The sequence below is a fragment of the Drosophila persimilis genome, unplaced genomic scaffold (assembly GCF_003286085.1).
Source record: "Drosophila persimilis strain 14011-0111.01,24,50 unplaced genomic scaffold, DperRS2 tig00000653-arrow-arrow-pilon, whole genome shotgun sequence".
Classification (NCBI taxonomy): domain Eukaryota; kingdom Metazoa; phylum Arthropoda; class Insecta; order Diptera; family Drosophilidae; genus Drosophila; species Drosophila persimilis.
This window is the reverse complement of record NW_020825330.1, coordinates 573,144-600,657: the sequence shown is the minus strand read 5'-3', so window position 1 is coordinate 600,657 and position 27,514 is coordinate 573,144. Positions and strand designations below refer to the sequence as shown.

At 50.7% G+C, this 27,514-nt stretch overlaps 4 protein-coding genes and 1 non-coding gene across 6 annotated transcripts; 2 read left to right on the top strand and 3 right to left on the bottom strand.

The window, feature by feature from the left end:
* Positions 1–569: 569 nt before the first annotated feature.
* Trnat-ugu lies at positions 570–641 on the bottom strand. The gene has a single exon. It is a non-coding gene; the product is annotated as a tRNA-Thr (tRNA).
* Positions 642–3,144: 2,503 nt separating this feature from the next.
* On the top strand, positions 3,145–5,689 carry LOC6601711 (lysine--tRNA ligase). 2 transcript variants are annotated; one of them, XM_026991110.1, is made up of 4 exons: positions 3,145–3,257; positions 3,672–4,344; positions 4,418–5,365; positions 5,435–5,689. In XM_026991110.1, the coding sequence occupies exons 1-4, from the start codon at positions 3,226–3,228 to the stop codon at positions 5,534–5,536; spliced, it is 1,755 nt and encodes a 584-aa protein (XP_026846911.1). In that variant the 5' UTR covers positions 3,145–3,225; the 3' UTR covers positions 5,537–5,689. The 2 variants fall into 2 exon arrangements, with proteins under 2 accessions (XP_026846911.1, XP_026846910.1); XM_026991109.1 differs by lacking the exon at positions 3,145–3,257 and adding an exon at positions 3,270–3,596.
* Positions 5,690–7,043: 1,354 nt separating this feature from the next.
* On the bottom strand, positions 7,044–16,721 carry LOC6601763 (probable histone-lysine N-methyltransferase CG1716). The gene is made up of 5 exons (XM_026991103.1): positions 16,531–16,721; positions 9,054–16,461; positions 7,796–8,877; positions 7,572–7,728; positions 7,044–7,512 (listed from the first exon to the last, which is right to left on the bottom strand). Exons 2-5 carry the CDS (start codon positions 16,428–16,430, stop codon positions 7,348–7,350), a joined length of 8,781 nt encoding a protein of 2,926 aa, XP_026846904.1. The 5' UTR covers positions 16,431–16,461; positions 16,531–16,721; the 3' UTR covers positions 7,044–7,347.
* A 1,125-nt stretch (positions 16,722–17,846) lies between these two features.
* LOC6601764 (fatty acid hydroxylase domain-containing protein 2) lies at positions 17,847–21,228 on the top strand. Its single transcript, XM_026991122.1, has 6 exons — positions 17,847–18,417; positions 18,501–18,670; positions 19,115–19,188; positions 19,998–20,173; positions 20,237–20,691; positions 20,759–21,228. Exons 1-6 carry the CDS (start codon positions 18,196–18,198, stop codon positions 20,907–20,909), a joined length of 1,248 nt encoding a protein of 415 aa, XP_026846923.1. The 5' UTR covers positions 17,847–18,195; the 3' UTR covers positions 20,910–21,228.
* A 257-nt stretch (positions 21,229–21,485) lies between these two features.
* LOC6601765 (glutathione S-transferase theta-3) lies at positions 21,486–25,762 on the bottom strand. Its single transcript, XM_026991123.1, has 4 exons — positions 25,495–25,762; positions 22,233–22,519; positions 22,030–22,165; positions 21,486–21,971 (listed from the first exon to the last, which is right to left on the bottom strand). Exons 1-4 carry the CDS (start codon positions 25,610–25,612, stop codon positions 21,790–21,792), a joined length of 723 nt encoding a protein of 240 aa, XP_026846924.1. The 5' UTR covers positions 25,613–25,762; the 3' UTR covers positions 21,486–21,789.
* Between the last annotated feature and the right edge of the window lie 1,752 nt (positions 25,763–27,514).

Genomic DNA, 27,514 nt, shown 5'->3' with positions numbered 1-27,514 from the left:
TTAAATTTTGCAAAAATCGGCCTCATTTTCGAAGTTGAGATTTTGACACCGATCGACAGTCTGGATCCTCGCGATCATAGGAGAGTTGGCCCTTCACCGATCTGGCTCTAATTGTCTGAGATATAGCCTTCCGAGGATTGGCATATTATTGAAATACTGGTTTCTTCTGCACGCTATATCTCTGTAATAGGGGGGCCGATCTGGGCGAGGCATGTCTTTCTGTGATTGGGAGAGATCGACTTACATCAGAGGAAAGGTAATAAAGAAGCAGACTGAAGGAAGAGGATTGGAGAACTAAGCAAAGAATTTCACTGGAGCACAAAGGATATTTAAACGGAGTGTGCTTAAGACCCTTAGCAATTTCTTTAACGATCTCCAAAGACACTTCTATGAATCCAATAGCAGGGATACATAATATAACTAATCCTCTCCCATTGACAGACATTGCTTTCGGAAGGTGTCTTATCTTTCCATTAGTCAAACATGTGCAAAAAAGCACTCGCGCAACTCCCACTCCATACGTTTGATGACGGTAATGGTGAGGGATGGGAGAGCGGAATCTTGAGAAATGCCTTCTGTGAGGATTGAACTCACGACCCCTGGTTTACAAGACCAGTGCTCTGCCACTGAGCTAAAGAGGCCCACATTTTGAGGGCGTCCCAGAAGCGAATTTCAACAGCCAAATGTCTCCGAACAAGAGCTGCGCTTGCAGTATGTAGGTACTAATTATACCCGATACGCACAATGAGTATTGGGGTATATTAGATTTGTGGTAAAAGTGGATGTGTGTAACGTCCAGAAGTAATCGTTTCCGACCCCAAAACTCAAAACTTTGCCCCACTCACTTCCGCCCCCACAAAGAGCGAATCGTAGAGGATGACTATATGTTCTAGAGTGTAAAATCTGAACCAGATCGTATAATTATTATAGCCAGAATCAAGAAAACAATTTCATTCTTTCTCGCTCTGTCTCTCTCTTACACACAGGTTTCATGGTCGGTTTTGCCAATTGCAAAATATGAGTTCAAGGATCTCAGAACCCATAAGAGCTAGAGCAACCAAATTTGGTATCCACACTCCTGTGATATCGGACCTTGACCGTTTTGTGTCAAAATTTCGCCACACCCCCTTTCGCTCCGCAAAAGACGAAAATCGGGGGCATCCACAAATCTCTGAGACTATTAACGCTAGAGCAACCAAATTTAGTATCCGCACTCCTGTTAGATCTTACTATAAAACGTATATCTCAAAATTTCGCCCCACCCCCTTCCGCCCACACCAAGGACGAAAATCTGTTGCATCCACAATATTGCAAAATCGAGTAAACTAAAAACGCAGAATCATAGACAATGACCATATCTATCCGGTTGCCGAATCTGGATCAGATCAGATCATTTTTATAGCCAAAAGGAACAAATCAATTTGCAGTGGCTACGCAGCGCCCGACGTCACGCTCAGACTGATTTTCTGTCTCTCTCGCACGCACTCTTTATCGTGTCGTTTAATATTAGCTGGGTCTGCCGGAGGAGAGCCATACTGACTTAGTATCGGGTATAACTGTAGATTTGCGGTGTCCGCAGCAACTCACAACGTTCCTCCTCGTTTTGTATCTTTTTATACGAATATCTGTGACACAAAAGATACCATTCGACAGACGGTGAATAAGAGCGTGGCGAGGGGAGAACATACATATGTTGACACAGTTGTTCTTGTTCTTTGGCCCGTTGTCTCCGGGCTGATAAATGCTTTTAAATATAATTAAAGGAAAACGCTGTGGCAAAGATGAAGGAGAGTTTGGAAAGGGGAAGGGGGAAGGAGATATGGAAGACCCAAGGTCTGGATCCTCGCGATCCTAGGAGAGTTGGCCCTTCACCGATCTAGCATATAATTGAAATACTGGTTTCTTCTGCCGCTATATCTCTGCAATAGGGCGTCCAATCTGGGCGAGGCACCGATCGACAGTCCGGATCCTCGCGATCCTAGGAGAGTTGGCTCTTCACCGATCTGGCCCTAATTGTCTGAGATATAGCCTTCCGAAGATTGGCATATAATTGAAATACTGGTTTCTTCTGCACGCTATATCTCTGCAATAGGGCGGCCGATCTGGGCGAGGCATGTCTTTCCGTGATCGGGAGAGTCCTGCCAATCGACTGAAATTTGAATGAAGGACATCCATTTTTTCACGATTTTCGCAAAAAATCATGATGGTTGACTCATTTCCGAAGTCGAGATTTTGACACCCATCGACAGTCTGGATCCTCGCGATCCTGGGAGAGCTGTCCCTTCACCGATCTGGCTCTAATTGTCTGAGATATAGCCTTCCGAAGATTGGCATATTATTGAAATACTGGTTTCTTCTGCACGCTATATCTCTGCAATAGGGCGGCCGATCTGTGCGAGGCACCGATCGACAGTGTGGATCCTCGCGATCCTAGAAGAGTTGGCCCTTCACCGATCTGGCCCTAATTGTCTGAGATATAGCCTACGGAAGATTGGCATATCATTGAAATACTGGTTTCATACTAGGTTTCATCCTAGGAGAGTTGGCCCTTCACCGATCTGGCCTAATTGTCTGAGATATAGCCCACCGAAGATTAGCATATAATTGAAATACTGGTTTCTTCTGCCGCTATATCACTGCAATATGGCGGCCGATCTGGTCGAGGCATATAGGTATGTAGGGTGCCGGCCAATAGAGCTGGATGGAATACAAAATAAAAGAAGAAGAACCAAGAAAAAATAGTCAATGGAATTGAACAAAAGTAACGACTATCCTCTTTCGTTTTTTGTGTGACCTATTTCGCTAAATCCTTTTTTTGTTTGACCATTTTTTCAAACCTTTTTTTACGCCAAATGCAATAAAAGCAAGTATTTAATATAAGCCAGTCAAGTAGAAAATTGATTCCTTAATCGGATAAAATTATGTGAGCAGTGCTAAATTTTCTTTTTAGATAGTAATATTCCACAGAATATCAAAAACGAGGAATATGTAAAATATAACTTGAATTCGTCAGTATATTTACGGTATATTTTGAAAATGAGGCGGTATGTTTCGGTATATTGCTGAGGGTCGGACGGTATATTTTATTGATAAGTCCGCGGTCACACTGATTGATGTTTTTTTACATCACTACGGTCACACTGCACTGGTTCCCGCACCGTTTTTGTTTCCGCGCCCGCGTTCCAAATATCCGCAAAGTAATCACCCCAGAGAGGCCCGAACAGCATGGCTGCTGCAAGTGGAGAACTGTCCAAGAAGTAAGTACGGAGACTGGCAAGAATCACACGACGCCACAGAACAACAGACCTGCCAGATCATCCACAACTCTGGCCAACGAAGCACACAAGTGAGGTTAAGTCGAGCCGCCTTCAGCAGTCGGCAGCAGTCGCATTGTGTGTGTCCAAGAAAAGCGACGACGTTCCGAGCTACTTCCTAGGGCTGAGTGGCTGATGCAATAAAATGCTTGCTCGCTGTGCCCTAAGGCAGCTTCAGCGAGTGTCGTCGGTCGGCTATGGCCATGTAGCACCAGTGGCAGCCAACCGTAGAGGGTACCATGCGAGCGGCCTGCAGTTGGCACCCAGCAAACGAACCAAACTGTGGGTTACTTGGAGGCACAGCTTGCAGGGCAGCTATCTTATTGATTTTGTGTTTCCTTTCGACCTATTTTGCAGTGAGTTAAAGCGCCGGCTGAAAGCCGAGCAGAAGGCCAAGGAGAAGAGCGAGAAGGAGGCCACGCGGGCAGCAGCTGCTCCGCCCGCGGAGGAGGGCGCCCAGAAGAAGAAGACCACTGCTGATGAGGAGGAGATCTCGCCCAATGAGTACTTCAAGCTGCGCTCGGCCGCCGTCCAGGAGCTAAAGCAGTCTGCCGACTCACATCCCTATCCACATAAGTTCAATGTCAGCATCTCCCTGGAGAACTTCATCGAGCAGTATTCCGGCTTGACGGACGGCGAGACCCTCGAGAAGGTCAGCCTCAGCGTGGCTGGCCGCGTGCATGCCATCCGCGAGTCGGGGGCCAAGCTCATCTTCTACGACCTGCGCGGCGAGGGCGTCAAGCTGCAGGTGATGGCCAGCGCCAAGTCGTACCAGCCGGAGACCGCCTTCGAGACGGACACGGCCAAGCTGCGGCGCGGTGACATCATCGGCGTCAAAGGGCATCCGGGCAAGACCAAGAAGGGCGAGCTCTCTATCATGCCCACGGAGATCAAGCTGCTGTCCCCCTGCCTGCACATGCTACCGCATCTGCATTTCGGACTGAAGGACAAGGAGACACGCTACCGCCAGCGCTATCTCGACCTCATACTCAACAACAAAGTGCGCGAGAATTTCCAGATTCGTGCCAAGGTACAAAGGCAACGACTTACATCCACAGAATCCCGTCTCTAAATACTCCCTTCCTCCCTGTCTCCTTCTCTAGATCATTTCCTATGTCAGACAGTTCCTGGATCGCTTGGGCTTCCTGGAGATTGAGACGCCCATGATGAATATGGTGGCCGGTGGGGCGACTGCCAAGCCCTTCGTCACGCATCACAACGAACTGAAGATGGACCTGTTCATGCGCATCGCCCCGGAGCTCTACCACAAGATGCTGGTAGTTGGGGGGCTCGATCGCGTCTACGAGATTGGGCGGCAGTTCCGCAACGAGGGCATCGACCTCACCCACAACCCGGAGTTCACGACGTGCGAGTTCTACATGGCGTACGCGGACTACGCCGATGTGATGGACATCACCGAGCAGCTGATCTCCGGCATGGTCAAGTCGATCCGCGGCTCGTACAAGATCAAGTACCATCCGGAGGGACCCGAGGGGCCCGAGCAAGAGCTCGACTTCACGCCGCCCTTCAAGCGCGTCTCGATGATCAAGACGCTCGAGGAGAAGCTCAAAGTGCAGTTCCCCTCCGCGGAAACCTTCAACACGCGCGCGACTACCGACTTCCTCTCGCAGCTGTGCGTGAAGCATCAGGTCGAGTGCCCGGCCCCGCGCACTACCGCCCGCCTGCTGGACAAGCTGGTCGGGGAGTTCATCGAGGAGGAGTGCATCAATCCTACATTCATCTGCGAGCATCCACAAATCATGTCGCCGCTGGCCAAGTACCATCGCAGCGCCCCCGGCCTTACCGAGCGCTTCGAGCTATTCGTCGCCAAAAAGGAAATCTGCAACGCCTACACCGAGCTGAACGATCCGGTCGTCCAGCGCGAACGCTTCGAGCAGCAGGCCAACGACAAGGCGGCCGGCGATGACGAGGCTCAGATGGTCGACGAGAACTTCTGCACGGCCCTCGAATATGGCCTGCCACCCACTGGTGGCTTTGGCATGGGCATCGATCGACTGACCATGTTCCTCACCGACTCGAACAACATCAAGGTAAACGGCACTCATGCCCTCCCACTGAACATAGCTCTCTATTCTACTTTTCCATTCTTCACGTTTTAGGAGGTTCTCTTGTTCCCTGCCATGAAGCCGGAGGAGGCCAATCGCACAGCAGCATCAGCAGCAGGAGCAGCGGCCGAAACCACAGAGGCTGTCAAGCAGTAGGATCTGGATCCGAGATGATCAGATGATCCGACGACTCAGTCGTAATGTACTTTTACTTGTATTCTGGTCCCAGTTGTGCCCCTCTTAAGACCTTAACTTATTCAACGAATAAACAAACACAAAATTTATTTCCAAAGTTGGATTTACCTGAAACACTTTGGATTATTTGTCTCACAAGGCCTCGGGCATCTTTTGCACCGGTTAGTGGGCTATATTGTGGGCTATCCCATATTGTCTAGTGGTTAGGATATTCGGCTCTAACTTAATCACTTATCAAGCACTCCAATTCCAATAGTGCACTTATTGCATGCGTTTTAGCAGTATGCATTCAGCAGACATCCAGAAGCGAACGCACAAAAGCGACTTAAACCTAAGAATGGGCCATTCCTTAACATAATCGGAGATTGGCTTAAATCTTTCCCACCCCGTCCAAATGTTGGAGGAAGATCTACAGGAATCGTATTTCTACCATAGCTCGCAAACGACGGTCAACACTTTTTCCCTTTGCTGTCTCGTCACTGACAAAACCGAAAGAGACCACGAAGACACGGTCTCTCACTGAGCAGAACACTTTTTGTCTCTTCGCTTGTGTTATGTGTTTCGGGTTTTCGGGTGAGCCCGACACACGATCGTGTCTCACAATAACAACTTAGAGAGACATTTGGTCAAGCGCTCACAGCAAAAGTGTCTTTAGATGAGCAGAACCAAAAAATCGTCCGAGTAAAGTGTTTTTAGTTTTTTTTCGTGTATATGTTTATTTATTCATTCTTTCCTCATCTTTTGGGCTATTGTATTGTAATATGTATATTTCTTTGCAAAATTGGCAAGCGAACATTTTCGTTTTGCTTTTCACGATTCATTTTAAGCTCCAATAGTCAAACCGTATAGAATTCACAAAAATTGATAGTTGCCATAGCATCACACGTACAAGCACGCATACATACGCAAAAGACACTTTGTTCGTTTGCTCGCGGAAAGATGCTCAGTGAAGAACAGGAACAAAAGAGAAGTGAAAAAATTGGTCTTTGCTTGAGCTAAGAGCGAGTTGAGCAAAAACCGATTTGATCGGGTCTTTTAAGTCCATTTTCTCAATGTATCCGTCAATGAGAGGTTTTTATCAGACACGCCGAATGTGTCAACAGTTATTTGCGAGCTATGATTTCTACTAATCGGTAATCGGGTGTCCATTTGGCGCTCGTGACCGTGAAACACAAAAACAGACACCTCCTGAATACAATGATTTTCTTACTGAGACTTTACTGAACTTGAGCTTTCTTTCGCTTGGATATACAAAGGATGGGATACGTTAACGATAAACTGAACTTAACCTCTGGATTGACATAGGTTATAGGATACATATATGTATATGTATATGTATATGTTAGATACATCTTTCTTACAAAGATCTTCACAGATTGAACGTTTCGTTTGCCTCCGGACTCCATTTATCGCCATTTACTTACGGACTAGACTTCATTTTGTTTTGTAATTTGAAATCAAATCAATACTTGTTTTCGTCTATTCTTATATTCTTCTATTATTATAATGTGTACTTCATTTGTATGTGTATGTGATTCGCGAGGGGATGCGCGTGCCATCCATCGTCGATTCCTGTTCCTGTTCCTTTTTCTATTCAGATGAACGAACGAGCCTTACCCTTTTGATAATGGGTAGGAGAGAGATTTGCTATACGGAAATAAAAAACAATCTATTCTTACAGCTAAATGAATCATCGAACGTATGGAACGAACAGATCAGGAAGAGTGGAGACATTTGTTTTTGGCGTTTTTGGGGCGTGTTTTGGGGCCATTTTAGAGGAAGGCCTCGTCTGCGGGCATGACGTACACGCGGCCCTTCTTCAGCATGTACTGGTTAATGAATTCGTGCGACTTGTGCTTGACCGAATCGTTGCAGATCAAAGGATGTCCGCTCATTTCGCAGTAGCGCATCTCCTTCGTGATGATATGCTCCGTCAGCTGAAGAAGGATGGGTTAAAGCCTTTGGGCAAGTCTTAATGGAAATGCCATTTTCTTACCCGCTTAATCAGGAACTTGTAGGCCGCATCGCTGGTGATGCGACCCATCTGGCAGCTATCTTTGCGGAATGGACGCAGAAAGTCGGCCACATGTCCGCTTATTTCGAAGCGGAATTTCTCAACCGAATCTCTTCCACTTTTTGAGCTATTCAGTAACCTAAGGGCAAGAAAATGGAATGGAATGAAATCAATGAACAAATCAATGGACCAAGATGTTTGCATACATTTTCCGCTTGGGCGCGCGTCGGTCATGGCTGCGACTCTTTCTCTCTGGCAAGGCTCCAGCCGGCTTTTCCGGCGTGTGCGGTGGCAGCGGGGGCAACTTTCGCTTGATGGCACCCCCGTTGCCGCCTGTGACCAGCGTGGGGATCTGCTGGGGTTTGTTCAGACACGCCAGAGCATAGGCGCTGGTGCTGGGCTCCAGATCGAGCTCCGCCTCGAGTTCATCCACCTTTGAGGTGGCAAACAATGCCCCAGCCGATCCATTAAAGCCATAGATGATGCCCTCCAAGGGTGGAGCATGGGCCGTGTCCGTGTCTTCGTCCGAGGAGTACAGATACCGAGGAGTGGACCAGGCCTCCGCATCTGTGCTCGCTTCGGAGCTGACGGCTACGGTGTCCGCGCTGGCGCGCTGCCGACGGTAGATCTCCTTGCGGCGGCGTATCTTCTCCTTATTCTCTTTGTATTTGCGTGACTCCAGCTGGTTGTAGAGCCGGTCCTCGTCCCGACGGGGGCTGATTACGCGCACGGAGCACAGTTTCTTGTGGCGTATCTCGCGGCGCTCCCGCACCTTCGTCTCGATATGCTGCGCCAGCGACTTGCTTGAGAGCGAGCCCACGTAGTCCGGGTCCACCGATATCAGCTCCTCGGCTAGCAGCGCCGGATCGAGCTCTTGCAGCGGCTGCTGCGGCTCCTCTTTCAGCAGCGTCTGGAGGCGTTGCTCGGGGCTGGGCGGCAGCCACTGCGGTATGCGATCGCGCAGATTGTAGTAGAAGATGTCTCCGTCGATAGTGCGGCTCCAGTGCCAGGAGGGCGGCAACGGATCCACGCTAGCCGGCAGCTTGTACTCCGCGGGCATCATGTCCTGCTCGCTAATCTCCGGCGACGGAGCCAGGGCCAGGTCTGTGCGCAGGGGCGCCATCACGGGGGCATCCTCCGAGTTGAACCACTCGCCGGTCTCCGTGTTGTGGGAGAAGGGCAGCATTTTGGGATCCGTACTGATGTCCGCCCCAAAGTATTCGCAGCGCAGCTCGTGCTCGCGCCAGTCCTCGCTGCATACACGCTTCTCGGCCTCATCCTGGGCCACCTGTGCACGAGATTAAAGGATTTATTTTTAAGATATTGCCATGGATATTCCTCCAGTAGTTTATCATCGTTTCCGGTATCCGGTATCAGGTATCCGGAATCTCCTCTTTCAACAACCTCTTTTCTGTTGAACTTCTATTTCTCGGTTGCCTGTTCATGCAGAGCTCTAATACATACCTTTCTCTCGAATAGGGATCGCCGCAGTTCCTTGGACAACGGGGCACCGCCACGACGAGGCTCCACTGTGGGTCCACTGTTGTCTGGGCGACGTCGCATCTCCGTGCGGGGCTGTCCTTCCGAGGGATTGCTGCCCTTCGGCTGTGTGGTGATGGTGCAGATGGTGTTGTTGCCGCTCATGCGACTCATGGGCGGCTTCTGGTGCTGGCTGCTGTTGCGACTGCCGATCGTGTCCCGGCGGAAGCGGTCCTGACGGTAGCGGTCGGTGCTGCTGTCGCGAGCCGAGTCCTCCAGGGCGGAGGCGGCAGTCAAATGGTGGCTGGCCACATGCTTCTCGGTGGGCCGTTCACCAGTGCGATCCGCCTCGCGCTCGTGCTCCTTCATCTGCTCGATGCGCTCCCGCTTCGGGATGCGGAAGATCTCCGGTAGGCTGCTCCACTTGCTGATCAGTCCCTGCATCCGCTTGCGCAGGGCCGACTGCTCCGGACTCCGCAGCTGCGACTGCTGCCCGGTCAGACCCGCGCTCCACTGTTGAACGCTCTGGTAGACGCGGCTCTCGTTCAGCATCGTCCGGTTCGGTATGGGCAGCGCCTCGAGGGCATCCAGGAGCGCTGTCCGCAACTGCTGCTCGTTCCCGTTCTCGCTGATCCACGCGTGCAGCAGCCGCAGGCCGTGATAGTCCAGGAAGAGCCGGCGGCAGGGCAGCTCACCGCGGGTGAGCACCTGCAGCAGCTGGATGCGGGTCGTCAGGAGCTTGGCGCGCACCATGATCCGCGAGATGCGGAGCGTGTCCAGCTGGTTCTTCAAGCCGCTGCGGCTGAGCAGCGAGAGCTGCTCCAGCACGTCTGGATCCTCGAGCATGGGATGGAATTTGTTGACCTTCGGCTTTGCCTTCTTCTCTGCAGAGGAGCTTCCGCCAGGTGTAGGCTTCAGCCAGCGTCCGGCCTTGAACTCGCGCTCCCGCTCCTTGGCTTTGGCCGCCGTCTCCCGCTTCTTGCGCTGCTCCTTGGAGCCCACAGCAGGCAGCTTCACTTTAAACTTGGAACTGCTAGTGGTCTTTGCTCTGCCCTTGCTCTTGCTCTGCTCTGGTCCCTCCGCCTCGGACTCTGCCTCTCCTCCGCTGTCCGTGTCCTCCGTCGCCAGTGCCGGCTCCGAGTTCTCGTTCTTTTGCTCGCCTTCGTCCGACTCTGGTTCGGTGCCGATCCAGCCGCGGCAGTTGGCCGCCTCGCAGTAGCAGCGCTGGGCGTCTCGGCCGTACCGCTGGTACTGGTAGTCGAAGGTGATCTCCTCGCCCGGCAGGATGTTCTTCAGGCTGAAGAAGCCGATGCGCAGCTCTCCGTTGACGGTCCACTTCTGGGTCTCCGCGTTCGGGTCGCAGCTGTGGTTGATGTACCGTGAGATGTTGCCCCGCATGGTGGCATCGATGATCGCCTCGCCCCGCAGCGCCATGAAGTAGTAGTGCCGGTTTCGGTCCTTCGAGTACCGATGCTGGCGTCGCTCGAACTCCTCGCTGTCGATGACCTCGCCCACGTACTCCATGATGAACTCCCCGGCGGGTATCTGCAGCTCCGCGGTAATGCCGCAGCCCTTCTTCTCGGTGCGGAAGACGCGGCAGGGCCAGCACTGGTGCAGCTGGAAGCGCTTGTTCGTGCACCGATCCCCGTTGGTGCACAGCGGGCCGCACTCGATCATCAGCATCCGGTTGATGCAGCCCGCACCGCAGCACAGATGCCCCTGGGCCTCCTCGTCGCCCGTGAGGAAGCAGTCGCACTGCATTTCCGCGTTCTCCTGGCTCACCTGCCGCGCGCATCGGTAGTAGTTCTCGCGCAGCTGCTGGAACGTGAGCAGGCCCTCGCTGCGCAGGAACTGCTCGTTTTGGGACTCCGTGTTGGCCAGCTCCGCCATCTGGTCCTCCATGCTGATGGGGGGCGCACTGCTGGCCACGCCTCTGCCCTGGCTAGCCTTCGGCCCCTGCGGCTTCTGTTTAATCCGGTGCGAGCGTCGCACGCCTCCAGCGCTCACATCTTCATTGGAGCCCTGGAGCAGCTGTAGCTGCACAGGGGAGGAGTCCTCTCCTGTAGAATTGGCCCTGGAGTTGACGCTGGCGCTGGGGCTGGCGCTGGCGCTGCCAACTGGCAAGGGCAAGGGCAAGAGCGAGGGCGAGGGCGAGGGCGAGCGTGTGACTGAAGGCGTCTCCATGCTGCTGACGCTGGGCATTGGTTCCTGCATCTCCTGCTGCAGCTTCTGTGGTTCATCTGGCTGATCCTCGTCCTCACCGTGTTTGTAGTTCCGCTTCAGGAGATTCACCCCATCCTCGATGAATTTCACTATGTCCTTGAGCGTATCGGGCGGCTCCACCTCAGCGGCAAGAGCTGATGGCGGGGCAGCATATGTGGATGCAGGCAGCGCTTCAATTGGCGTTGCAGTTGAAGCTGTAGCTGCAGCTGAAGCCGGGGGCTGCACATCCCAGCGTTTGCCCTTGCCAACCGATGATTCCGTGGACTCTGAGTCCATGGCCTCCGTTTGTGTCTGCTGCAAGGGCAGGGCCAGAGTGGTAACCTGCTGCATAGCCTGAGCATCGTCGGTGGCCTTGGTGGTTGCCGTGGGCCTACGCTTCCTGCTGCTACTGGGTTCTGGCGACTCTTCTGCCCTCTTGGCTCCCGCCTTCGGGGCCTTGGGTTTCTTCGGTGTCGGGACCGCCTGCTTTGAGGGAGGATTCGTAACCGAGGGCACCGCTTTCTTGGGAAGCGCCCTATCTCGGGGGATAGGCATGAACATGGGTGTGGCTGTGGGTATGGGTATGGGTATGGGGTCCGCGGGTGAGGCATTCCTGACTCGTGGATCGGCATTTCTCAAGGGGGAAGCAGCCGCAACACCAGCAGCCAGGACAGGCACAGGCACGAGCACAGGCACAGGCACAGGCACAGGCACAGGCTCTGCACAAATGGTGATCCTCCGGTGATGCTGATCCAACAACATCGGGGATCCCAATCCCGATCCCTGCTTCGATTGGGGGGTACCTCTTTTTGGGATGGGTACCTTTTCTGCTTTTTGTGCTGGAGAGTCGTTTCTGCCACGTGCCATACCATCGGTATTTTTCTTGGTATTCATGGAATAATTTTCCAGCAAAAGTTCCGGCGATCCTGTCCTAAGGGAGCCCTTTTTTGCGTTTGAGGACTGCAGCTCCGGTGTTGCGATTCTCGGCTCCTGCATGATCTTGCGCCTGGCATTGATCTTCTTTATCTTTGGCTCATGCGCAGGAGACGACGTCCTGGAGGCTGGCTTCGAGGAGGAAGTGCTGCTGCTGCTGCTGATGCTCCTGCTGGCGTCCCGAGTATCCTGGGACTGCGAGTGTGAGGGTGTCTTCTGTTCTGTGTCCTGTTTGGGGGCTGCAGGCGACTGCGACAGTGGCAGTTTCCCTTCTGTTCGAGGAAGTTGCTCTGCTGGAGCACCTGCATCGCCTGCCCTCGAAGCGAAATCTTTGAAACATGCCTCTATCAGCTCCGGAGTGATGGCTCCGACGGCTGCTGCACTGGGATTCGTCCTAGGTTCCATCAGGGGGAGGCGGCTTATGTCGATCTTCTTTGCCAGTTTGGAGGAGCCACCACTCGCAGGCGACAGATCTTTCGAGCTACAGGCCGGAGTGGAGCTGCCTCGTGACCCATCCCCGTCCGATGGTGACTGCTCTCGGGGGGAGGATGGCTTCGATTGCGTCTCCCTGGAGTCAGAGGGGGAGCCGTGATTTAAAGATGTGCGATCAATGGTTGTGAAGCGTCGCGATCGTATGGTTCGGGCAACCGACTCGCCGGTGGCGGGCGAGGAGCACTCAGAAGTGGTGGGGCATCGCTTTTTCTGTGGATTCACATAGGAGTCGGCCTGGCCGAGCAGCTGCTCGAAGGAGGGGCGTGCCCCTTTGGGATTGGCATTCGACGACGGACGATCGATGGTTGTGAGGCGTCGCAATGGCATAGCCCTCCCCTGCGACTCCTGTTTGGGTCCCATCGGAACCGGAGCAGGAGACGCAGCAGGAGACGCAGCAGGTGACGGAGCAGGCGACGGAGCAGGAGACGGAGACTGTGGACTGGGGGATGTTCTGTTGACGGCGCCGCTCTTATCTTTCCTGGAATCTGCTCGTTCTAGCCATTCCCCGGAGGAGCGCGACTTGCGTATGTTTTTGGTGAGATTCGCAGGAGAAAGCGTCCCTCCTGGTGATGCCGTCTTTCGTGTCAGAGACTCCACCGAGGAGGAGGCAGAAGAGGACCTGCCGCCAATAGTGGGACGTCTCTTCATGGCAGGAGATGGCGTCTCCCCAGATTCTGTCTTTCCCTCGTCTTTTTTGGAGTCTTTTTGGACCAGTGATTCGACGGAGGAGGACAGCGAGCCCTCGGAAACAGTGGGACGTCGTTTCACGGATGCATTGAATGCCGTAGGTGATGGTTTCCTTGTCTCATATTTAGAGAATTCACCGGAAGCGGCGCCGCGAATGCCGCCGTCTCTGGAAGTTGCATTCGACGACGGCCGATCGATAGTAGTGAAGCGTCGCGATGGCATCGGTTTTCCCTTCTGTGGTGAAGCACCATGAGACTCTCTTTTGGGCTCGTCTTTCCTGGAATCGTAGGGTGAAGCAGAGGGGGAGGACGCGACTGCCGAGCAGCGGAATTTTCGTTTCGATTTTTGTTTCCCCTCTTCATCGGCAGCGGAATGTGGCAGCTCGGAAGTGGTGGTGAGACGTCGCTTTGGCTTTGCTGTGGCACTCTCACTCCCCTTCTTGCCTTCACTCGATTCAGGCGTCTCCTCCTTGGACTGCTTGGCCTGCTCGGAGGAGGAGGAGTACTCCTCTTCGCCCTCCAGATCGTCGTTACGGGAGCTGGGTCGCCCAATGGCGTCACTCCCCCTGTTGTGCCCGTTCGCAAGGGGTTTCATATCGTTCAAGGGGTTGTGGGAGTTGTTCGTCGACTCCAGGCATTCTTCGCCAGTCGATGGAATGGGGGGCGACCCCTTCTTGGCCTCCAGCTTGAGCTTCTTGTGCGTATCTTCGCGCAGCGGCTGGGCATTGGCAATATCCAGGGCCTGGAATATGACATTGCACCCGACGAAGCCGGAGGCAGACGACGCTTCCGTGCCCGCGGGAATGGGAATGGCAATGGGAGTGGCAGTGGGACTCGGATTCAGACTGGCATGGAAGGAGTGTCTGCTGCTGCTGCTTGGACTTCCTGCGCTCTGCTCTGCTTTGGCAGGCCCTTTGATGGGGGATACCTTTTCATTTTCTTTTAGTGCCTCTTCTGCAGGGGGCTCCTCTACGGCTGGGCTCTTGGCTGCATGTGTTGGCTTTGAAATGGATTCCATTGCGATTTCTATTAGAATTTTATCCTCTGGCAGACCAACTTCCTTCTCCTTCTCCTTTTCCTCTTGCAGCGGCAACTGTGGCAGTGTCTTTGATGATTCGATTTGTAATGAGATCTCTGGCTGTGGCTCTGGCATGGCCTTCATTGGGATTGGGATTGGGATAGGGACAATCACATCCTCGAGTATATCTGGTTCTTGTGGATCTGGTGGCACATCCACATTCACGTTGGACTGCTCTGTCGTGGCATCCTCTTTCGCGGCCTCAACTTCAAAAAGAATGATCGCCTGCGGTTCCTTCTTTGGCAGGACTCTGGTGATGGCGCTGGTGCTGGTGCTGGCGCTGCTGCTGCCGCTAGTGCTGGTTCTAGGGCTTTTCTCCGGGGACTCTTTCAATGTGACTTCAGTGGCGACCGCATCCTCCTGATGCTCGCCTCTGATGCTAGCCTCTACTGCACAGGCTTCCGACTCGGACTCCGTCGCCGTAAAGACCAGCCCATCCAGTTCAATGACTTTCACTTGCACTTCGTCCTTCATCTCCTCCTCAATGACCATCTCGTACTCCCCCTGGATTCCCTGCTCCTCTTGGCTCTCCTCTATCAAGTCAATCAGCGTGTGCTCCTCCTCTTCGCCCTCGTCCGACTCTGCTTTGAGGAAAATCTGCTCGCTGCTTGCGGCTGCTCCTCGAGCGAATGTCTCTTCGAGGGTCTTGCCCACGTGGCTGCTGCTGCTGATGCAGTCTGCCTCCGTTTTGGCAGTTCGCTTGCTGCGACGCGACGCCATCAGAGAGGCCGGAGAGGTCTCCGCCTCGTCTGCCTCCTCGTCGTCAAAGAACCAGAGGTTGCGCGACCCATTAGTGATCTCCATCATTAAATTACGCACTTCATGATCGTGCTCCTGTTCAGGCTCCTGCTCTTCCTGTTGCTCAATCTCTGTCTCAATCTGTGGCTCTACCTTTAGCTCCAGCTTTAGCTGTGGCTCCTCCTTCATTCGGGCCGGCACTTCCTTGCCCGTGTCGATCTCCGTGAAGATTATCTGAGAGTCCGAGGAGTCGTCGTCGTCATCGTCGGCTGTGGGCATGGACACGGACATGGTCATCGGTTCCCTCTTTGGCTGCTCATCGAAAGCGTTGTCGTCCTGCAGAACGGGAGAGGAGGGCGCGGAGGACGAGGAGCTGCTCACGTCCACAACAGTGTCGCCCAGAACGGTCGATGAGTCCCCCGAGTCCCACGATCCCTGGCGCTGCACAAAGTTCAATCGCTTTAGGGTCACCCTGCACTTTCGCCTGGAAGCCGTTGTCTCGTTGCTGTCCGTGCTGCCACCCCTGCTTCCAGTGCTCCCCGAGGAGGCACCTGTCGAATCCGAATCGGAGAAGCTTAAGCTTTGGCTTTGGCTGATTGTCTGCTCCAGTTTATTTTTAGTCCTGGGGCGCCCCCGTCCCCTGCGGGCGGCTGGTGCTGATGCGGATGCTGCAGTCACTGTGGCAGTGGAGGCTGTCGATGGATTACAGCTGGACGACGGTTCGCTGTTTAGCTGGGCCACAATCAGGCTGGGTGTGCTCCGCGGCTTGACGAAGATCCCCAGGACAGGTGGCGGCGGCGGCAGTTTGGGCGGTGGACGTGTGCTCGGGAACATAGAAAACAGCCGATTGGCAGATGGAGGGAGCGTGGCAGCAGCAGCGGCTGTTGCAGGTGGTGCTACAGCTACTACTGCTGCTGTTGCTGCTGTTGCTGCTGCTGCTGTGTCGGGCACATTGGAGTCGATGCGTCCCTCAATCTGGATCTTGTGTTCCTTGCGCAGGCAGAGCACGTCGCGCACATCGAATTTGCAGAACCGCTTGCGGGAGCTGCGGCGGATGGTGTTGGGCGAACAGGGGCGCACCACCGATCCACCTACACCGGATGCATCTTGCAAATTCTGCAGGTCTGTATCGGGGGGCTGTGCCGGCTGTTCACGCTTTGGCGGCCGTCCGCGCCCCCGGCCCCGTGGGGTGGTAGGTACCGAGGTGCTGGGCATGGAATTGGGTTCGTCCATGAAGCCAGTGGGCACTGGATGGTGCCTGTGTCTGTTCGCGAACCAAAGAGAGAATAAAGAGTATTAGCGTGCAAAGAATTTACGTGAAAAACGCACTCACCAAAAAAATCTCACTCTTACTCAATACAGGTAGGCAGGAAAGGGGTTGCGGATTGGCGGCTTTGTGCAGGCTGCGCCGGGCAATGCACGCGCCTCTCCTTACGCGATCGAATCTAATTACAGTTAGCCTTGTCTAACGGCGCTCACTATCATCAAAACTAGAACAGGCCCAGGAACAAGAACGAGCACACATACATACACACACTACACTCCTCCACCCACCAGAAATCACGCAGTGTGACCGCGTATTTGTCGATAAAATGTGACCCTCTGACAGAAGCCGCACTACAAATACCGTCTCATTTTCGAAATATACCGTAAATATACCGATGAAAAAAAAACTTGGTTATCAGATCAGAAAAAATATTTGATAGCAAAAAGTGCCATATATTTTGCTAGCAGCAGAGTGTGATCAGGTGTACATGCTCTACGGTTAGACCTCTTGATCAGCTGTTTAATACGACAAAGCTACGAAAGCTCCATTCTCCTATTCAATTACAGAGATATTACATTAGAAAATATTTTCGTTCGACGCTCCATGGAGCGGGTGCACGTTTCGTTTTCGTTTTTATGTGCTCGGCAATGCTTTTCAGGTGCTTGCCAAATATTCTCATGTCCTGTTAAACGCATAATTTAGTGCTGTTAAGCGCACAATTTAGTGTACTGCTCGCACAAAATCCTCTCTTAAGCCTAATACTCAGATCAGACAAATTTCCAACGACCAGTCATGGATTATATTCCAATAGAAACGATAAAAAGGCATGAAACTTTTCAGGTTTTTTTATTTTCGTAGAGTGTATTTTAATAACCATTGGTCTACAATGTCCATGATTAGCTAGCTATTAGCTAGCTAGAACGTTCAGCCTAATATGATAATTTTAAGGACTGCATTTTATTGGAGTTTTTAGTTTATACAAAAAAGGTCAGCACGAATGTAAATTTTTTACATGGTAACTACACGGCATGTGTACAATATCAACATATTGATACATAGCAACAACATATTTATGGAGAGTGGGCGAATGTATACCCTATTTCCTTTAATCAATGTTAACATACTGTTTTGCAAGCTGAATCTTCATCCGATGAAGCCTACACACCCTGGCATTCATATAATCTCAATTCATTATGTGCGTCGCACTCACTCCGCTCTATTCAACTCGAAGGCATTTTGAATGCATACATATCTCTATTCTATTATTTAGTTTGAAGAACATGGTCCCACTGCGAGCAGCTCTCAGATGTGCATATGTGTGCTTCTATGTCTCTCTTTGTATGTGTGTGTGAGCTTTCTGTTGGAGCGCCTACAGCCAGGCGAAACATTCAAACGAAACGATTTTCGCGGCAACTGCAGGATTCGGATTTAATGCGTATTTTGCTCCAGAGTCAACAACAATTGCTGGCAATTTGTTTTTGTCGGCAACCCTAAGAAGGCGACCGTTCCGCACTTTCAGGACACACGCACGCACACATAAATCGATGCGAAATTCCAGTGAAATCGAAAAATCGAAAGTAAAGTCCTTTAAATGTCAAGGGCAACAAATGAAGAGCACGGGCCATAACAAACGGAACGTACGAAAAGAAGCGCGAGAAGGAAAGGAAAAGGAAAAGGAAAAGAGAGCAACAATTAATTAAATTCATTTCGAAAGAGTAAGCAACGTCAGACATGTCCCATCCGGCTCATGAAAGGCCGCCCAACAATGCCTCCGCCCAAGCCACATCCTACTCATCCTCGTCGTCGTCGTCGTCGACGTCCTCTTCGCCCGTTTTCCTGACAGTGCCGCCCGCAGGCACAGCCACCGCCTCATCCTCAGGATCAGGATCATTTGGATCAGCGACGCACAAGGATAAAGTTGGTCTACCTCCCGTTTACCTAACCCTCAATGATGTAAGCCACCGCACATCCCTCGTCCTGCCCCCTAACAGTTGTCTTGTCTCTCTCTTTCTCTCACTTTCGCCCCCACTCACTAGCATGCGAGCAAGCTGGAGCAGATGCACTCATCCTCCGGAATCGGGTCCGGATTAGGATCCTGGGATGAGCACCGCACCGCCGATGTCTGGCTCTCTTCACTGCACAGCGTCATCTTCATCATTACGTGCGCCCTGGCCGTGTTCATACTCTTTCGCAACGTTCTCACCTGGTCAGTACAGCGTTGTTTTTGTTGTCTCTGATTTCTCTCTTTCTCGCTAGATCGTAATCAGCTGTTCTCGTGCTGTGACCGTTTACCGTCGTTCTCTCTCAGTATATGCGTGTGTGTCTCTCTCTCTCTCTCTCTCATTTTCAGCTGTGCCTCCGCACATTCTAGCCACGATCTGTCCCCATCCCATTGCCATTCCCATTCCAAAAATTCAGTTGCGCTTGCGACGTTGACCCACGAAGACCCCCAATCCCAATTGGGCACTGCCTTTTCCCGACACACACACACACACACACACACACACACACACACACCTACACACGTTCCCGGAGAGAGAAAGAGAAATCAGCAAGAACCAGAATAAGAACAAGCCGCTGTTGTTATTGTTTCTGTTGTTGCCCATATCATGGAGGAGAAATTTGTTGAGGTTTCTTATTTGTACGCCAGGCATCTGCAGAGCTTTTGGGGCGCCTCCGGTGACTTTTGGCAATCGCAGTGGGACAAATTCATCGATTCGTTTGGTAAGTGTGATCAAAATCCGTACTTTGCTCCTCCTCTCTCACTCTGTGCTCTTTGTTTGTTTGTGTGCTCGAGTGAGAGAGGTTGTGCAAATTGTAATATTGCCCCAACATGCATTCCATTGTTTTGTTTACTAATTCGCCCGAACACACACACACAGATACTTTATCGTACACACACACACGAACACAGGTTGCATTTCACACCCAGAAAGAGATAGAGAGATCAGTGGACAAGTGCTGCCAATTACGCAAAATGAATCGTTAAGGTTACTCCGTTCCGTATCCCCTCTTTCCATCTATATTATCTGTACATCTGGAGAAAAGGAAAGTATGGCGGATCCCTATATACATATGTACGTACATATATGTGCACAATGTTGTTCTTGGACTTTGTTTGCTTTTCGTAAAGGGACTCCGAACCGACCCGAATGGAACGAACCTTTACACTTATTTACAATTAGTGATATCTGGAAGCTGTAAATAGCTTGAAATGCGTTTACTGTTAAGGGCCATTGAACGTGGTAATGCTAATGAGCCATGAAATGCATTATGTTAAGGCCAGCCGAGAATACTACACTTCTAATTCTGTATACTTATATTATTATTTAAGAACTAAACGATCTAACCCCCATAATCAATTTGAACCTTGGTCTAATCAGGAATATACATATATGTATTAAGAATACATAAAGTGCTCTCTGTCTCTGTGACCGGATTACTACGATTAGATCCATGGGTTCAGCGATCCTCCTTTTTTAATGTGCAATAGCTTTCGCATTCACTTGCACTTACACTTCACCTCTTTGCAGGAGATGAACCCATGGTCCTCTGGGTCTTTGGCACCACTATATTTACGATGATCGTCTACTGGACTGTTGGCACAATCTACACATTCATGGACCTGACGAACCGGCCGGCCTGTCTGCGGAAATACAAGATCCAGCCGGGGACCAATGAGCCCGTTGAGGCGCGACGTCTGATGAAGGTGTGACAAATTATTAATCAATTTGAAATTGAAACTGAATTGATCTCTGTTCTCTATTCTTAGGTAATTTGGTGTGTGATCTTCAATCAGATATTTGTGGGCATACCACTGGCATATGGGAGCTATCGGCTGATGGAGATCCGTGGGTTAAGTGACATCCGGGACCTTCCCACGTTCCACTGGGTCTGCTTCGAGCTGACCGTCTGCATACTGATGGAGGAGCTGGGATTCTACTACTCGCACCGCCTGCTGCACCACAAGTTCATCTACAAGTACATCCACAAGCAGCACCACGAGTGGACGGCCCCCATCTCGGTGACGGCCATCTATTGCCATCCCGTCGAGCACATCTTCAGCAACCTGCTGCCCCCCTTCCTGGGCGTATTTCTCATGGGCAGCCACGTGGCCACCGCCTGGCTCTGGTTCGCCCTGGCCATTCTGTCCACTCTCAATGCCCATTCCGGCTACCATTTGCCCTTCTTCCCCAGCCCCGAGGCCCACGATTTTCACCATCTCAAGTGAGTTTTCTTTTCCATTTCCCTTCTTTGACAGACATTTCCATATTTCCATTCGCCTTTTGTATAGATTCAGCAACTGCTTTGGGGTTCTGGGAGTGCTTGACCGCCTGCATGGCACCGACTCCCTGTTCCGGGCCACCAAATCCTACGCTCGCCACATTATGATGCTCAGCTTCAAGCCGCCGCGTGACGCCTTTCCCGACTCCACCATGAAATGAATAGGAGGAAGGCCAGTCACAGCCACAGACACAGAGACACGCGTTTCTGCATCCATCAGCATTCCTCTACACAAAAACAATTTCTGTGTATACAAATCTCATTGTGATATAAGCAGACAGATGCCCTGATCTGATCCTATATTTTGTACACACTTGTACACACGTACACATCTGCACACACGTCATGTTCTCATTATGAACCCTCGTCCAACCTTAGCACCACCTTCACTCGCTCGTCACACGAAGGCGACCACCACCCACCACCACGACCCATTCAGATGTTAATCGAAATATATATGAACCCTAAATGTAAATGTAACTCCAAGATAAGTATTCTTATTGCCGGTACTCCCTACAGTTATCAAATAGCCAGATGCAGTCCCATCTTGCCCAGCATCAGCCCCATCCATATTGTCTACCTGTCGGTCCTAGTCTGCACGATGTTCGGTCAGATCAGGAAACATTCCAACTGGTTTGGTTCTCTTTTAAATTCTTTTTCAAACAAATCTGCATCTTCGGATATTCGTTTGGGGGTAGGGTTACAATCTCCAACAGTCTACAGATATTAGCCAGCTATTATGTTTTTTGGTTAAACAATTGTAAGCGTACTTTATGTATGGATAATTAAGATATTTAACAACTAAATACTATATAGATCATATATGCAGGGTCATTCCATTAGGGCGTGCCACAGATCGAGGGTGGGAAAGGGAAGAGGGAGGTGGGATAGGGATAGTAGGGGGAATCTCAAGAAATTCATTATAGGATATTACAAAAAAACAAAAAAAAAAATAGATATATAGAATAGACTGAAGAGAGGGTAATTTATAATTAATAATCGTTAAAACTAATCAAGATTTGTCCTGGGTCCTGAGGCTCTCTACTGCTTCAGGGCCTGTGCCACGCCTTGCTGCCCCTGACTGCTGCTGCCGCTGCTCTGCTTCAGCTTGGCCTCGAACTCCGCGTGGACGTCCTTGTAGTAGGGCCCCAGTTCGTCGCGCACCGCCTCATACCAGCGGGCCAGCTTGTTGCGGTTCTGAAAGGCGTTGAAGCCAATGGATTCTGTGTGAGGGTAGAATGTGATTGGGGATTCTTTGGGGATGTACTGTACTCTACTCACTGGGCTGATCGATCTCGCAGATGGCACTGAGATCAGCAAAGGAGATGTTGTTCCCCAGCATGAATTTGCGCGAGTTGAGGAACAGCTGCTCGAAATCGTTGAGTGTGTGCTCTAGCTGCTTGCCAGCCACATTCACCTGTGGATAATCATCGGTAAGGGATTAGTCGCAAGTTTGGGAGGGAAGCAGCTCTTAGTAGTCTTACCGCATTCTCCGCTGGACGCGTCTTCTGCAGATACGGCACCAGCCACTTCTGCTGGAAGTAGTCCGTGCAGGCCACGCCCATGTTCGTCTGCTGCCAGGCCAAGTACTCGTCGATGCGGCTGCGGCCCAGCTGTCGGCGGGGATACCAATGCTCCGGCACGAGCTTCTCCCGCGCCAGATGCCGGAAGATGGCCACGTTCTCCGACAGCTGGTAGCCATGGTCGGTGATAGCCGGCAGCTTGCGGAACCGGTTCACTTTGTCCCGAAACTCTCCGGTCAGGTGCTCGCCTGCAGGAAAAAGAAGCGATAAGTGCCAAAAGTCATCATACATCACGGCATCGCCTGATTCCTGTCCACCACTGCTCTGATTATCTACTAGTCACGCTCGGTAACAGGTGACACCCGAAATAGTACAGCCGATTCCCGCCCTCCATCATCCGATACGGAAGGAGTCCAGTCCGAAGATAAGAACCGATTGCACCCAAAAAAAGAGGGTGTGTCCCAAAGTCATTGTCAATGTCAAGTTGTGTGTGTGTCGCATCAAGGTTATAAGAACATATCGCACTTGATAAGGGTAAATACATACATAAGAAAAAAAGGGGGGGGGGGGGGGGGGGGGGGGGGGGGTATACTCGTGGCACTTGTAGGGCCTCTGCCTCTCCCACTCCGAAGAGAACAGAACGGAACGGAACCCAATCAAGAGGCGAGGCGGGTTCCGGAGGATGGAAGGGAAATAATGATGATAATGATGAAAGGCTATAATTAAACAGCTCGGCCATCTCCGGAATCGAAATCTATATAAACAAATTGAGTAGGCAGGCACGAATTAAGTGAGATGTGGCATGTGCATGGCTCCCATCGTGATTGGGGCATGGAATGGGATTGTGTGGGTATCGGTATGGGGTGTTTTGTGTGCAAAAACAAAAGAAATTAAGTGAAAATTTCATGGAAATTAATTGTCAAGTCAGACAGTCTGACAGCCACAAACAGTGACGAGGGGCGGGGAGACTGGAGCGGGAACAAATAACAGTCTGGTCTGTGACTCCCGACATCATTTGATTAGATTTGAAAAAGCAGCGGCAATTTTTCAATTCTATAATTGCTGCCATTTGGCAAATTAAAGCAACATTACGGCCCTATCTGAATGGGATTGTGTTTTGATTAGAAGTGTAACTATGTGAAACTATACCAGACCGAAGGGCGGCTCGTGAGTGGCACGTGATTGGTTGATGGACTGACATTCCAGACGGATACTCTGTGGAGTCTAAACGGGTTAGCTGTGGCTGGTTAGCTGTGGATCTATATGAAAGTCTGAGGGAAATATCACTGGAAATACTCATATATAGCTACTATATAGCTTCAGGTAATATTTAGATCTCTCTGAAATCTACTTGCAATACCCATGAGAGATAAGCGAAGCCTCTTACCAAAAAGATTGGAAAACTATCTACAGAACCTGCTCCAAAGGCAATTGCATTCCCATTGCCCCAGTTGGCCCATAAAGTGGGAAGGCCCAAAGATTAGATTCTGCTTCGTATTGCTTAGGGGGGCATAGATCGAGTGTACACACGCTGAAAATACGATGATACGATAATACGATGATATGGGAACATTACGATTTAGCCCCCACAAACAGTAAAAGCCAATGTTTACCTCCACAGCGTAGAGCGCATCGGATCGTATCGGCTGGATCGGAGTCTTTAACCTCCACAAGGTTGTCGCCGTCGCCGTCGTCGTAGCCGTTGCCTGCATTGACTCTGATTTTCTAAGCTTTGCAGCCGTTGCCATTGCTTTGTGGTTGTCTGCGGCTGCACTCGATCCACCAAGTCGAGTTGCGGGGCAAAGTCCAACTGGTCTCGGCCAGCCCCCCGGTATAGTCTAGGCTTAAGCCTCTGCTGCAGTCTCAGTCTCTGCTTCAGTCGCTGCGCTTTTGCTGTTGCTGTCGCTGTCTGTCTCTGGACGAAATAAAAGCTTCGATGATCTGCTGAAGGCAGGCAGGCGCCTGCCAAGCCATACCATTCCATGCGATTAGCATACAGTGAAGAGACTCGATCTCGGATCTTGGATCTCAGACACGGATATCACTTGTATCTTCAAGGCAGGGGAGTGCATGGGGCATGGGACATGGAGGGGGGCTGACGTCAGCCAAGAAATAGCCAACTTGACAAGAGATCGTAATTATATATGTATATATACTCGCACTCACACTCACACTCGCTCTCGCACTCGCTCTCGCACTCGTACGATGTGTTGAGGTGATGTGATATGTATGCAATGGCGCAGATCGCAGATCGCATTTCGCATATAGTATGTGCGATTAAAGGCACAGCTTGTTAATGGCTCAGCCTCTGTCACTGCCTGATTGCATCCTCGAATTAATTCTATAGTTTATGGGGGGCGTGGTCTCGATAAGCGTTCAGCGCTAACCGTATGCGTGCGCGGATGCTACACCACGCAACAGTTTCGTAGTTTCTGTAACCTTGACCAAGTCCACACTCAAAGACAAGAAAAACGACACAACAAAGAGCTGCAGTAGGTGCTTCTCAAACCGCTTTTATTGTGGCCCAAAACTTGGCAAGCAGGTGATAGATCTAACACGGATACCACACAGGTGGTATACGTATACCCAGTAAGTAGCCATCAGGTCCGTAGCTTTCTGTGCAAATACGATGGATTCTTGAATGCGCCAAAGATTTTGTGGCCAGGGCAGGGAAATGAGTCCCCTAATCGATTCGACAAATAAAACACGTTCCACTAGTCGTTCTAATGGCAGTAGCTCCCATTTTTTATAGGAATCCTCACGTACACTTATCTCGCGACAAAAATAACGATCGATACATTGTACTCGACTGAGGTGAAAAAATTCCTGTGACTAATTTCAATTAATTCTTGATTCATCATTAAATTTTCTGGTGATTTCTACTACTGTTTAGAGAAGGGAATGCGAGTGCGGGTGTAGTTGTACCTTTGTTTGGGCTTTGGATATTACTCAATCTTTGTGGCATTGCAATGGGCAGTCTCGCTTTCCCCTTCAAAAACCTTTGAGTAAAGTGGAGACCTAACCAGTGGAATTTTTAACGAGCGGAAAATTTGTTGAAAACCCCATTCCAAAAACCGAATCCATGAAAGGGATAGCAATATAAGTGCATAGAAATGTTCGTGTTTGTGTGGTCGACCTTTGGGCCCTATGTGTATATGTATACATATGTACATTTGTGTGTGGGCTCGGTGTGGGCTGTGTGTGCTGCTGGGCACGTACTCACCTTTGAGCATCGATATGGGTATCGCCTCGAACGGTATCTTGGAGGCCTCCAGAAATATGTAGAGTGCCCTACTGGATTGATTCAGGAAATCAAAGTAGAATTTCAAAGGTTGCGCCATGATTGTTGGATCGTGTGATACTGCTTATACAGCTTCTGCTGTTGCTGCTGGTCTCCTTAACTGGAGATCGGATCACAGGTTAACGGTTAACACAATAATCAGCTGATTCGAATGTCCAATCAAAACAAAATCCGCATTCGAACCGAAACTGAATTTGAATTGACTTTGACTAGTTTTAGTTGCTCTGCTCTTCTGGAGTGCTGCTTCTAGACAGAGCTCAAAGCCGCTGCGGCTGCGACATTTTAAACGCACGAAGTTGGCGTCGCCTTTTGGCAGCGCAGCGCGTCGGCGTTCGGCAACAACAACCAGTTGCCAGTTGCCGCTGCGCAGAGGCAGCAGAAGCCGAAATGTGTGTATGTGATGCGTTGCTTTGCCGGGTTGTCGGTGCCCGCGAGGGGGTGCACTATGGTCCCAACGACCACTTTTGTTGGCCAAAATTAATAACTCGCGAACGAAACAACATTTTTTTATTCCGACTGGGTCCTTTACAGCCTTACGAAGTAATTTAGCCTTCTCCGTCGTATTTGCCTCATTTTCGTCCGGCCATGCTTGACGCTCAAATCAATAAATTGATGTTTCCTCCCTCTGATACAAGAAGATCGGCCTTATTCGTGCTGTGCGACCTTTTTTGGAATATAACAGTACCTTTTCAAAAATTATTTTACTTTACAAGTTGGGGCGCACGCAGGATCACTCTTTTTCTAATGCAGAGTGATCAAAACCAGGCTTTAGTTGTTACTTTTAAAAATTGGGTTTTGGCCAACAAAAGTGGTCGTTGGGACCATAGTGGGGTGGTGGCGTGTGCAGTCTACACACATATGTAAAAAAAGCCGGTCGTCGTTGCTTGCTTTGCCAAGGTATGTATATTCAGTAGAAGGATTGAGGACTTGCCAGATAGCACCCTCAGGATGTTTGCATATTTTGCTTCACAGTAGGAACATGACAATGCATTCGGATAGACAGAAAAAGTGTAGAGAGGATATCTGAAGTACGGATTTGACTCACAATCGCTTAAATATATGTACCTTGTCCTTTGCCTGGTTATGGCTTTGTTTTGTTTATTACATTTTTTCTTACATATGTTGTGATCAAAAAGTTCAAGGTCTATTAAAGGGAAGGTATAATTAGACGCATGAGAATTAATTATCATGTTGCAGCATTCGCGAACTACCTTACCTTCTGTTTAATATACCTTGGCTTGGAGCTGCTGCTGCTGGCGCTGCCACCGCCTCTGCCACTGCCGCTGCCGCTGCCTAGCTTGTTTTTGCGGCGCATTTTATGCGGCGCTGAGATTTTGTTGTGGCGTACGAAGCGTGCACTCTAACCGGCTCGGAGAGAGACGACGGCTTGTGGCTAGATATAGAAGAGGGTGTGGTTCGTTGTCATACATTTTTGCGATTCACTAATTGATTGTATTACATATGTGTGTGTATACATATGTACTGCAAAAGTGCCGTCTTAACGGCAGTCTTGTTGTGCCGGAAGGGAAAGTCTGAGAGCAAAAGAGAGATGGACGATTAACAGTCATATTACTCTCTGCTGGTAGAAGGGTATTTAAGAGTCGCCTTCCCTGATTGCGGTGTACATAAGTTGTCTTGTTTGTTTTGCTCGCACAAAGACGCGTTTTTTCTTGTTTTCTGTTTTGCTGGTTTCTTTTGCTCGCCTTTTCCTTTCCTCTTTGCTATTTGGCAGCGGTGGCGACTGTTACTGCGACTGCGGCTGCGGCTAACCAGATACACTTTGTACCTAACTTGTAGCGCCTGCCCCTGCCCCTGCCCACAGCCAGCAACGCTTATATTCGGGCGTTATCTTTAAGCAATTTCCAATCAGAAAACGCCACTTAGATTCCTTTCTGCTCTCCGCTCTCTGCTCTCTTCTCATCGATCGGCTCTTCTCTTTGTC